At 45.5% G+C, this 12,843-nt stretch overlaps 1 protein-coding gene across 2 annotated transcripts; it reads right to left on the bottom strand.

Annotated features, from left to right (window-relative positions):
* Positions 1–139: 139 nt before the first annotated feature.
* On the bottom strand, positions 140–4,950 carry LOC125983382 (somatostatin receptor type 2). 2 transcript variants are annotated; one of them, XM_049744575.1, is made up of 3 exons: positions 4,754–4,950; positions 4,014–4,422; positions 140–2,666 (listed from the first exon to the last, which is right to left on the bottom strand). In XM_049744575.1, the coding sequence occupies exon 3, from the start codon at positions 2,639–2,641 to the stop codon at positions 1,523–1,525; it is 1,119 nt and encodes a 372-aa protein (XP_049600532.1). In that variant the 5' UTR covers positions 2,642–2,666; positions 4,014–4,422; positions 4,754–4,950; the 3' UTR covers positions 140–1,522. The 2 variants fall into 2 exon arrangements, with proteins under 2 accessions (XP_049600532.1, XP_049600533.1); XM_049744576.1 differs by lacking the exon at positions 4,014–4,422.
* Between the last annotated feature and the right edge of the window lie 7,893 nt (positions 4,951–12,843).

The raw sequence follows: 12,843 nt of genomic DNA, 5'->3' as shown, positions 1-12,843 counted from the left end.
GCGCAGTGGAAAATGGAAACAGGATCACGTGGGCATAGAGTGACACCCACTGGCCATATTAAGTACTACAATGTAGACAATCGTCCAGTTGTTGCACTGAGAAGATATTAATCTGTGATTACGGCAATATAATGCGACATTTTGCTGCTCGCAGTCAGTGATTTACTTTATTTACACCCAAAACGTTGTACATGGTTTTTAATTTTAACATACTATACAATTTCTATCGGTATATGCATAAACAAAAACGTATGTATAATCAACAAATTTTGGCCGTGTGCATTTTTTTTTTTTTTAATACTTGATATCGCCACGTTCAGCGGTAGTTTGCAAAACTTTTGCCACCTAGAAATGACCATGGCCAACATTGAACAGTAGTCAAGTAGGCCTAAGCGTTCATCCAAAACAAGACAGTTTTTGGAAGTTAAAAAGTATACAAGCCACTGTAACATTAAGCACACTTTAAACACAAACACTCGTGCTTAAATATAAAAAAATAACTTAAAGATTCAGTTCAATAATAATAAATAACATGTTAAATAACCACTGCACTGAAATAAAAGTTAAAAAACAAATATTTAAATTCTCTTCAAAATCTAATGTACAGTATTCAAGTGGAAATGCAAAGTTATTCTTTCATGTCCCACTTGAAAGCATATAAATCTTGAATAAATAGTGATAAAATATTTCAAACAAATAAAAAAAGAATTGTATCAGTCACTAAGTTGATTACAGTTAAATTTAGCTTCATCCTTAAATGTCAAAAGCCAAAAGCACAATTTTCCAAACTTTGTGTGAGTAGTCCACTTCATGAAAAGTTGCTCCATGCTGAGGGACAACAAATAGCCTTAATAAAATAAAAGCAGTGTCAGCATCACAGCAAAAACAAAATTCAAATAAATAAAAAAGAATTGTATCAGTCACTAAGTTGATTACAGTTAAATTTAGCTTCATCCTTAAATGTCAAAAGCCAAAAGCACAATTTTCCAAACTTTGTGTGAGTAGTCCACTTCATGAAAAGTTGCTCCATGCTGAGGGACAACAAATAGCCTTATTAAAATAAAAGCAATGTCAGCATCACAGCAAGAAACAAAATACACCAAAATTCCATTAGTCACCCCACAGAGTTGGTACTTGTATTATGACGCCAATGAATTATTCAGCGGGACTAACACTTGTGCTCACTGTTGCTATGGAAATATAGAACACTCTAAATGCATCCCAAAGCTCCACTACTATATTACAATTCGATTAGTCACGTCAAAGTATTTTTTTCTTTTGATCATCAAACACGATGCAACACTCCAACACGTGAGTCGAATGTTAAAGTCTCATAGCCCTTCTCAAATTCACGTTTTGCACACAGCTGGGTGCAAAAAAAAAAAAAAATCACGACTCAAAAATTAAATATCTTTTACAATCGTTGAAAATCATGCATGTATCAGGCAAAAGTGACAAAAGTTAACATGTCAATGGAAAAAAAACGAGAACAGCCAAGATGAGTCAAGCGGGCCAAGGCGGATCAGATACTGGTCTGCAGGTCCCCGTTGAGCAGAGTACTTTGGGTTTCTGTCGGGTCGGTCATCATGCGGGACTTGTCCTGGCGGCTGTCGGTGCGCTCGGCCTCGTCCAGCCCGCCGACCTTCTTGAGACACAGAACGTTCTGAAAGCTCTTCTTGAAGTTCTCCGACAGGAAGGCGTAAAGGATGGGGTTGGCGCAGCTGTTGGCGTAGCCCAGCACCACCACGAAGGCGAAGGTGCTGCGCAGCACCGGCGTGGTGCTGAGCGTGCCTGTCACCGAGGTCACGTTGAAGACGTAGAAGGGCAGCCAGCACAGCACAAAGACGGCCACCACAATGGACACCATCCGCGTCACCTTCCTCTCCGAACGCCGCCGCTTGGACGAGGAACTGACGCGGATGCCCGACGACTTCACCTTGATGATGATGAGCAGGTAGCACATGCAAATGACCAGCAGCGGCAGAAAGAAGCCAAGGACGAAGGTGTAGAACATGAAGGCGGTGTAGTAGGCCTCCTGCGGCTCAGGCCACACAATGGTGCAGAAGCATCCATCGTGCTTGGTGATGACGCCGCTGTAGATGACGATGGGCAGGTTGACCACCAGCGACACCCCCCACACCGCCACGTTGACCGTCTTGGCCATGCGGGGCTTACGCCACTCGGTGGAGCGGATGGGGTGCACCACGGCCAGGTAGCGGTCCACGCTCATCACCGTCAGGCAGAAGATGGAGGTGAACTGGTTGAGCGAGTCCACTGTCATCACCACCCGACACAGTGCTGGGCCGAAGGGCCAGTGGACCAGCGCCAGCTGGATGGCGATGAAGGGCAGGCCCAGCATGAAGAGCACGTCGGCCACTGCCAGGTTGAGGATGTAGATGTTGGTGACCGTCTTCATCTTGGCATAGCGCAGGATGACGTAGATGACCAATGTGTTGCCACACAGGCCCACGGCGCACACCAGGAAGTACATACAGGTGATGACCGCCGTGCTGGTGCCGTCGAAACTCCCGCCGTCCGTGTCGTTGCTCAGCGCATCCGACTCGTTTGCCGGCAGGAAGCTGTCGAACATGAGCTGCCCCGACGTGTTCGGGAGGGATGACGGCAAGATCCAGGAGTCCATGATGCTCGGATTTAGAACGTCCTATCTGAAACGTGACATCACAATACATCTGTAAGTCAATATGAGAAGTTAGTCGACCTTTTTATCCATCCATCCATCCATCCATCCATCCATCCATCCATCCATCCATCCATCCATCCATCCATCCATCCATCCATCCATCCATCCATCCATCCATCCATCCATCCATCCATCCATCCATCCATCCATCCATCCATCCATCCATCTTCTTCCTCTTATCCGGGGTCGGGTCGCGGGGGCAGCAGCTTTAGGAGGGACTCCCAGACTTCCCTCTCCCCAGCCACTTCATCCAGCTCATCCCGGGGGCTCCCAAGGCGTTCCCAGGCCAGCTGAGAGACATAGTCTCTCCAGTGCATCCTGGGTCGTCCCTGGGGTCTCCTACCGGCAGGACATGCCCAGAACACCTCTCCAGGGAGGCGTCCAGGAGGCATCCTGATGAGATACCCGAGCCACCTCATCTGGCTCCTCTCAACGTGGGGGAGCAGCAGCTCTACTCTGAGTCTCTCTCGGATGACCGAGCTTCTCACCTTATCTCTAAGGGAGAGCCTGCGGAGGAAACTCATTTCGGCCGCTTGTATCCTGGATCTCGTTCTTTCGGTCACGACCCATAGCTCGTGACCATAGGTGAGGGTAGGAGCTTAGATCGACCAGTAAATCAAGAGCTTTGCCTTTTGCCTCAGCTCTCTCTTCACCACGACGGACCGGTACAGAGTCCGCATTACTGCCGACGCTGTACCGATCCGCCTGTTGATCTCGCGCTCCATCCTGCCCTCACTCGTGAACAAGACCCCAAGATACTATAACTCCTCCACTAGGGGCAGGATCTCATCCCCGATCCGGAGAAAGCATTCCACCCTTTTCCGACCGAGGACCATGGACTCGGATTTGGAGGTGCTGACCCTCATCCCGACTGCTTCACACTCGCTTTTTATTGATTCACTAATATTTTTTCTACCTTTGTCCAAGGAACGCCAGTTTGCTCAACAAATGACGGCTGAAGTTTGGTGAGTAGGTGAAACAATTTTTGTTTGGCGCAGTCATTCGCTGCTATGCGCAGTTCATAAATATTTCAACTCCCACGTGCTCATATCTCACTTTTATTTAGTCACTTGTTGCTAGGTAGAGTTTAAATAGTTCAATCGTGATGGTGCCTTTGGCCAGTAAATAGGGGTTGATGACGCAGGAGCGCCATTACGAGATCATCGAAACGTTGTTCTGTATTAACTACAAAATGTGAAATCAAAATAGAAACAGCGACATCTTGAAACGTAGCCTTTGTGTTGGTTCCTCTGAGGATTCCGCTAGATCTTGCACGAGGCCCCCGATGACTACTTGATTGACATTTCCCTACCTGAAATGAAGCGTGTGCTCATTTACGATGAGCTTCATCTCTGCCTGGGGAAATCACTTGTTACCCCCCCACCACCATCGGGAGCACATGCTCTTTCTAAGTGATCCCTGCCTCACAGCTCTAGTCTGGACTGAGACATTATTCTTGAGGACTTGGGAGGGGGGGAAGGTATTATGGAGTGTGTACGGATGTAAATGAGTCGAAGTTAATTGAATGAGGGAGCGGGAGTCTGGCATCATTGTATTGCCAATAAGGGCACTGCAATCACACTGAAGTGCACAATGGTGGTGGTGGTGGGGGGGGGGGGTCTTCCAATGGTTCGGATTCATTATGCAAGATTGCCATTTTCTTCCAGAAGGACATTTTATTAGATTAGCCAGAGCAACAGTACTGGCCGATTAGTAAGAGTCTAGAAATGAAGAGGAAAAAATACACACAATTACACAATAATACACAAAGTAATAATAGTTTTAAAAAAAATCTAAATCATAATTTAATTTGAATAATAATTTTGCTTGCATTAAAGAAGACACTACAACAGGAAACTTTTTTTTTATATTTTATGCAACAGTATAACATACTTTAAATAATACATAATATTGCAAAATAAGAAAAATTATAATAAAACTGAAGAATATTTCACTAATACTTAAAAATTACAACTATCAAAATGTGACATGCCAACAAAATTACTGTTAAATAATGACAATGAACTCGACCTAAAGATGCATCACTCTTACCTGCGTGCAAAAACATCACTTATAGACAGAAGTAGTCCTCGTTTTCCGAGTGCATGCGACGTCCTGGGAAAAAAATCGCATTTGTGTGGCTGAAACCCCCCAAAAATGATTTGCACATCTCGAATGCAGACGCACATGTGAATCCTGTTGGAGAGTGCAGAGACGTTTATGGGTGCGCGTGTGTGGGAGAGAGAGCTAGCGAATGAGCGAGTGCACGTGCGCAAAAGCATGGGAGGTGCCCTTGTTTAGTGTCTTATCTTCACAAAACACACATTCAAAAAAAAGACTGAGCACATTCATTAATAATCAAATAATTGTGTGTTTTGTAGTCGATCAACAGGTGTTTTTTGCACAGGACAAAGAATGTGTGCGATTTTTGTTCAAATATCCATTGCTTAAAGCACATAGATGGTATCCGTTAGCCCCTCTATGGTGTTTCCCATTATGCGTTAGCATTAAGCTAGCTCACTTTAACACAGTCAGGTGCTTCTTTGCAATTCTCTTAGTTGGACTGTCAACTTCGCTGATAACATTTATATTTTTTCTGTTGAAAGTTTTGAAGGGATGTCAGAAGAGGATTATTTGCGATAATCGATATTCATGTGCAATGTTAAGCTCCTGCGCCTAATGGGACACAGATAATATATGCTAGACCACAAGAGTGTGGACGTGGGCTGGGTGAAGTACTCGAACGCTGAGTCGTGATGCTATTTCTAACCAGGAGAGAGAGAAAAATTTGCGCTCGGTATGCTTGTCGCCAGGAGGGTCAGATAATGTTTGTACAAGCCGCTGCGAGAATAGGCCGGAAAAAAAACTACGCAGCACTTTTAATTAATTAGAAATGGCCGCAGGTTCTGCACAATTTATTATGCCACAGCCTTATAAGTGCACTTTTGCTTTATTCTACTATTTGTGCGAGCATCTGTTTTTTTGTTTTTTTTTTTTCCGACGAGACTTATCTCACTTCCTGCGTCACTTGTTCACCAAAATTGAAGTCAACAAAAAAGATTTGTCTGTGGCTAACATATTTTGCCGCCGGTCTACGTAAAATAGATTTATACATAAAAAATAAAATAAAACGTATGTCCTCCTCTCATGCTGTGCACATAAAATGCATCTGGCTGTTGAGATAACGCTGGCCCGAGGTGACCAGAGCGCCACAAGGGACATCATTGTGTGGACATAATGTTGATTTGCTTTTTTACATTTTCTTTCTCCCCACCAAAAAAAAAAAAACACAGCCCAGCACAACTCGTCTTATCTTGAATGTGCTTTTTCTACCGTAAATCTAGTCACTTCCTATGCAATGTTTCCATTGGCGCCAAAGCACTACTTTTCTATTAGACAAGACTACATGAAGCTCCTCCCCCTTCTTTAAAAAAGATGGTGCCAAAACAAAAGTTTTCATTTTAAAAATTCTGACTGTCACTTTGTAAGATTTATTGTCTCATAATATGAATTTAAAGATTCGGGTCTGTTACTTTTCCCCACATCCGGCACGGACGCCTGCGGCCGCTGCCGTGTCAATAAAGCGGTTAAACGTTCTTAATGGATGCTGAATATTGAACAAACGGAGAGCGTATTTATTTACTGTGGGGGCCACGTGCGTGATGGCACATTTGTTAACATGAAGGGTGGTTAAATATAAATGAGGAGGGACGAAACCACCCGCAACAATCTCTCCTCCAAAAGCGTCGCCATGGCAATGTAATGAGAAGCACCTACATTTGCCTTTTTTTTTGGTTGTTTTGTAACAAGCGTTGAACAGAACTGACGCAGTGGCCGCCGTGACCCGTCGCGGCTAATCAGAGCAGACAGGTGGAGAGCCGGGCGACGGCGCCACTTGAAGGCCGCTCACGATGATGCCGTGATGGGAATTTTCATCTCAAAACACGACTCGAGAAGACTTTTTATATGCTCGTAGTCACGGCGACAGCAACTAATCTCTGAGTCAAAGCTTAAGGCGACGTATGATAAAATCTACGTTTGGGCCTCCACCGGGGACTTACGTGACTTTATCCACTTCTTAACATCACGACTGGCCCACCGCAATTAAAAAAAAACGTCAATAACAGATCAGCTAAGTGAACCACAACGCTATTATTCGTCCGACGTCCAGTAATCCTTTTTGTCTCACGAATCGCTTCAAATGTTCAAAGACTCCGTGCTTCCATTCAAATGCGTTAACATGGACGTCAAAACGCGCCTCCCGGGACCGCTTGTGGTTAGCGGGACGTGGCTTATGCGTCTCTCTAAATGCAAATACATTTGCAGGCGGCCGACCGCGACGGGGTCGTTAGAAGCAATACGCCAAGAAATACGACGTAACCATATAAGCTGGGGGGGCGTCGTGGCAACGAAAAGAATTCAATCCTCTCAGGCTGCCGTCTGATCGGCTACCAAATGAGACACGCAGCTTTCTCCACTCAGAAGGGAAATTAGTTGGCCCGCCTGACTCTCGCTTGCGTCTCAAAAAAAATAAGAAATCTCACCAGCACACCTGTGGTTGTTTTCATGTAGGCAATTGGATGGTTGGCGGAAACTCCTGGCTCGCTCTCTGTTTTGTTTGGAAGCCTCTGTTGTTACGTCTGAGTTCAAGGGAGGAATTTGAAGCCAATATTTGTCTTGTAGTTACTTTCATTTGTTTACCAGGTCAGTTTGTGCTCACCTCTTAGCCTATCTTGTGTCATTGAACTATCGTAGCTAGTTGTTTATGGCGTCGTGGTTGTGTACATGCTAGCTGTATGGTCATGGTGCTTTATGGACCTCTCTGTGATCATCTGATCACAAATTCCCGCCTGTTCTGGTAAATTCCACTCCAATTGTTAATTTGATCAATTATTGTTAGCATCTGTATATGAACAATATTTTTGAGCAAGTATCTTCAGGCACTGAGTAGGAATAGATGGCGAGTGTCCCCTTGGCATGGATATTCTACTCCACCCCGACGTGATGGAACTTGCCGAGAGACTTTCATACGAGGTTGAAGAGCAGTTGGCGAGCGTGCAATCTTCTCACTTTGGTGCTCACCAGCTGCCTCTCAAGATCAAGAGAGACATCCCACATGTCAAAACCAGAACTGCCTTCTGCAAGTTGACCGTTTGAAGCTTAAAAACATTTTGTTCCTGACTCAATTGTAAACAATTGGAGCCGTCTTACTCCATCACAGCAGGAGTGGAGATGTTTTGCAGCACAATATGGAAGATTCATGAATGTGCGCACGCTTTCGGGGCTCCCTGCTGTGATTCTGCCAATCTCCCTGAGAAGCTTCTCGTGGAAATGTACCAGAGTGTGTTTGTTGTTTGACAAAGTGACGCATTTCGCGTAACCTCATCTGAGGTTATTTTGCCTCGTAAACGGTTTGAGGCTCAATGTCTTCAGATCTTTGATATTTGTTGCATTTATCTGCATCTCCCCCTCCACCTCCCAAGCCGAGTCCACCGGTGCATGTGAATGTTTTGACATGAAATTAAGCAGCCGGCAGTGCACCATGCCGATATTACTTCCAGCGAGCCCGTTTGGGGGTACTTTCACGCCGAGATGCTGTCCCTGACAAATTGCCGAAGCAGAGCATGAACGACCAAATAATTTGTCGGCAGGGTGTCATCACTCCAAAAGGGGGAAAGTTCTGGGGAGAGGCGAGGTGAGCGCACTGTAGACGCAGTGGCAAAAATATTTACATCATATTTACATATATGCCAAACGATGACGCTCTTCCGCAAATTAGAACCGGTCCCCGGGTCTTTGGACCAAATATATGTGACAGGCTCAGGTTCAAGGATCACGATTTGCAGCTGTTTGGAGGCGTTAGCCGACGTCACGCAGCATACGAGCAAACTATCTTGAGCTCTTCCATTAGCTTTTCAGCATTCCCCCGCAATTTCACCACAAGTGGCACTTTCCAACTGCGACTGTAATGGAGCGAAAAAAGCGCAAGCATGCATTTGATTGGCCGTCAAAAGATTGTCACGGTCGCTCGCGTTCCATCTCACGACTCTTATAAAACTTGACGACCGCGCAAAGCTGTCTTCGGCTGACGCGTTCCGTCGAGAATTGAACAGGAGTGCTCGCCCACGAGCCGTCCACGGCTTAACGCAGTAAATCAATGACTCAAATTGAACATCAGTTGGAAAGAGAATCACCTCAGGGGATTAATTCTCAGATCAATTCTCTCAAAGGTTGCAAACGCCTTCATAGCTCAAAGCCGAGTCGATTACCCCTCCTTGAAAAAGGGCAGCGTTGGATTTGTTTGCTTTCCTCTTTGAATAATTTTTCCTGGATGATAAATGACCATACAATTTTTGATTGGTTTCATTTGCTTTAAAGTGGAACGTTATAATAAAGCGAATGAAACGAGTTCCGCTTACTCTCTTGAGGCTCCCAGCCAATATTTCACTGATCTCAAGGCTTTGCTTATTTATTCCTTCACACTTGATTGCATTTTAACTAATTAACATTTGAAGGAAATTTGTATTGTATTTCCTAAAAAAAAAAAAAATCACAGTGTTCATTTATCTCGGCTATAATTGCAATTATTTGAAGAAATATCAACGTGCAACGTTCTTTGTAATTCTGCCGCGTCGGTCCGTGAAAGGAGCTCTTGTCGGCCTTATCTGTCATCGCTTGACACAGACGACGGACGAAGCGCCGGTGCGGCTCGGCGGTTCATTCGCTGTCGCGTGTGTGTGATCGACGCTATCTGTTTTTATTACTTGAGCGTCAGCGCTTAGGCTGAGCCCCTTTGACAAATCGAAAAATAAACGCCAAGCGGGGCTCATCCGAGTTCCACCTCGGTAGCACCTCTTATCGGTTCCGCGTGTAGCTCACGATAAGCGTGCCAATATCCTCTCAAGTCCTGTTCAGATCTAGCACGATTGATTCAGGCAAGAAAAAAATCATTATTCTAACACCTTTCAGACAGTTTCGCTGTTATCTTTTTTTTTTGCTCCATTGGAGATTAGTCAAGAGTTGGAAGTGCCTCCCCCTCCCCACCACCTTCTTTCAAAGCATCCGAAGAGATCTGTGGTGCTTTGGTAGAATTTTTAGATCAGGGGCCCCCGGAGTAAATTTGGGAGTAAAAATCACATTTTTTTTTGTCTTTGCGGAAGATCTCGGTCCATATCTTCTTCATAACAGGCCAAATGACTCCAAAGTGTCCCCCTTAAAACTACATTCAAGCAGGCTTTCAGGACTTTTTCATTGTGCATTAATTCCAGTGAGGTACTCCCACCTAGTGGCAACAATGTGGTAGCGCATGTGAAGCCAAGCGCGTCTTGACTTCTCAAAGTTCACCAGTGGTGAGTGAGCATGTTTGCTCAAGATGTTGCGCTCTCTCTCTCTCTCTCTCTCTCGCTCGCTTGCTCTCGCCTTCCGTACTGGACAAAGCGTTCCTTTGTTGAAGTAATTTATGACATATTTCCTAGCGAAGCCGTCTTCCTTTGGACTCAACTGATAAAGACGCTCAAACGCACCTTATAAATCCAAATGACACGAACGAGGCCCACTTTTACTGTAAAAGCAAATCGTCGCATGTTTCATTGTTCTTTTTGGATTTTTTTTTTCTGTTATGGAATATTTTTTGTGCATACATGCTTCCACTCTTGACTAGAAAATATGGGAATGGCAAAAAGATTGGACAGATTATAACAGATAATTCTGTTATAACAGATAGGAATAACAGATTATTCCTGTGTTAAGATGTTAGCATTGTGACCCCGATCCAAGGGGACTTTTTTTTTTTTTTTTAATGTTGACCCAAATATTGCCACAACAAACTGCACCTTGAGCTCTTTTGACCAACTCCCTCCGCACGCCACATCCCAAGCCTCCGTCTACCTTTTGTGTCCCGTCTTGGCGCTCTCCAATTTTTCAGGGAGGGAAAACCAAACAGTGGCGGAAACAAAGGGCGCACTGTGCGGCTCCCGGAGATGCTCGTCACCTGCGCTAACACTGTGATGTGGCGGAACCTGCATTACACGGCTTTAGGAATGTGACGGCTGACAGTTGGCATAAGACGCCTTTTGTCGAGGGAGACACTTCAAATTGTAACTGTCAAAATGTCAAACCGACCTAAAGGAGATCAACAATAATACCGCAACACTAATCCCGCGTTGTATTATTATCCAAATCATTATCCAGTTGTGGTTCAGGTCAATTTTTGACCTCGCGCTCAGCCGTCCGTTAAGACATCGCAACAATTACGGCTTGTGTTTGTATTACTCGTGCGCGGTCGCACACGGCGTCGTCGTAGTTACTCAAGAAAGGAGCCTTTGTCACGGCCGTCGTTCTCAAGCCAGTCCCGCGGCCCGTCTTGTGCCAACGAGACCGGCTCGTTTATACGCGCGCATTCCTGGATGGTGCGGTCACACCGCATAAGGTTGCGGGGGTGGCTCGTGTTTTCCTCTCCTTGTCTGCTGTCCTCATTCAATTCATGGAGACACAGATTTGACATCACAGGTTTAATCTGAGTTACTGTTTGTGTGCTGCTGTTTTGGTTAGCAACAGGAAGGTGTTTATTTGTTAATTGAAGTCATAGTGTATATTTCTTGTTTCAAAGCAACCCAGCCAGCATCCGCTGTACAAAGAGCAGTCGAATGTGAAATGTCACCACTACCGGGTTGGCTCGGCTCACCTCATCCATCCCTCCTCTTCACATCCATCAAGCGGCACGCTCAATGTGACTGAATTGATCTAATGTGCTGTAAGGCAGAAGGGAGCACTTAGACAGAGGGCTAACTGTAACTCACCACGAGACACAACCCCCCACCTCACCCCTCCCTCCTACTTTTTCCTCCATGTGAATAGTTTTTACTGTCTCTGCCTCGTCCGTTGCTTCCCACATTGTCTCGGCGGCTGACAAACAATCCATTCATGGGATAAGCAGACATCCCAAGAAACCCCATCGTGTGTTTATGAATTCTCCGGGCAGACCGGGTTGTTTGCGGTCCAGGCTTTTTGCTGCTTTTCCATGTTTTGAGCTCTCCTCTTACCACTCAGATATTTTCCAAGCCTCCTCCCATTGCCACCGTCTGTTTTGCTTATTGCAACAATTTTCAGAGCCTTTCATTGCTTTGACCTTAATTAATCTCTGGACAAACATCGCCGCTACTCCTCAACCGAGTGGTTCAATCCCTTTGTGCCTTTGAGTCAAAACGCAGCCATGAGCTTATAATTAATATATCGACCCCCACCCCCCCTTTCTGCCCCCTGAGGATTCTGTCTGGCTTATAAAGTGTCGGGGTTGGCATCACTGAGTCGTTTAGCTCAAGGCCCAGGCTTTGATAAAACACTCAGCAAGGTTTTAGAAGACTAATGAACCAGTCGAGTTGAAATGTCACTCAATATGCTGATCTTGTAGTTCTGTGGTTTTCTTCAAAGTGTGGTGCAAAAAAAAAATCTGTGAATTAAATGTTTAAATGTGACAGTGGCAAAGCCATTACAGTTCAGTTGTATTTAACTTTGAAGTGCTTTGGCATCTACCATATGTGCCCTGTGATTGAGTAGCCAAGAGTTCAGGTTGTTATCGGCCGGGACGGGCTCCAGCAGGCTCAAGTCGAGAAAAGATGGCTGCTTCTGGATCCACGGGTTCTTCAGCGGATCCGCTTATGCGGCTGCAACCTCAAGCGCTCACAGGGCAGACAACCCCAACTTCCCAGGATGAGCAAAGTTTCAATCAAAATGTTATTCTTCCGTGTCCTCAAAGGATACATTGTGTCGGGATCCAGAAGGACATACCAGGCAGTGAAAGAGGCTCTTTCTTGTTTCTTGGTTTTCTTTTTTTTTTTTTTTTTTAGGAGGGGGGGTCCATTGGCCCCCTCCCAGTCTCTCTCCGGGGCAGGCTGTCTCTTTCCGACAACAGCTGCTTGCTGCCTTCGGAGGCCAAGCCTGAGCGGCGAAGTCCAGACATCTGTAGGCCGTGAGCCTCGGCCGCCAGGAACTTTTTTTTTTAGAAGCCTAAAGTCTGCTCAGCACAAAGGCCGATATTCATCCCCCTTATGAAGTCGGCCGGTGAAGAGGTCGCCCGAAGCTCCTTCCACCAACCTTCTCTGGGCGCTCCCTCCCTTCTCCAATTCTATTCACGTCCGTGGAAA

The sequence above is a fragment of the Syngnathus scovelli genome, chromosome 16, assembly GCF_024217435.2.
Source record: "Syngnathus scovelli strain Florida chromosome 16, RoL_Ssco_1.2, whole genome shotgun sequence".
In the NCBI taxonomy this organism is placed as follows: domain Eukaryota; kingdom Metazoa; phylum Chordata; class Actinopteri; order Syngnathiformes; family Syngnathidae; genus Syngnathus; species Syngnathus scovelli.
The sequence above is the reverse complement of the archived record's forward strand: the minus strand, read 5'-3'. Positions and strand labels throughout refer to the sequence as shown.

What these genes read in the sequence shown, in the direction of transcription:
- LOC125983382 (XM_049744575.1), bottom strand. Translation starts at nt 2,641, where the DNA reads ATGGACTCCTGGATCTTGCCGTCATCCCTCCCGAACACGTCGGGGCAG.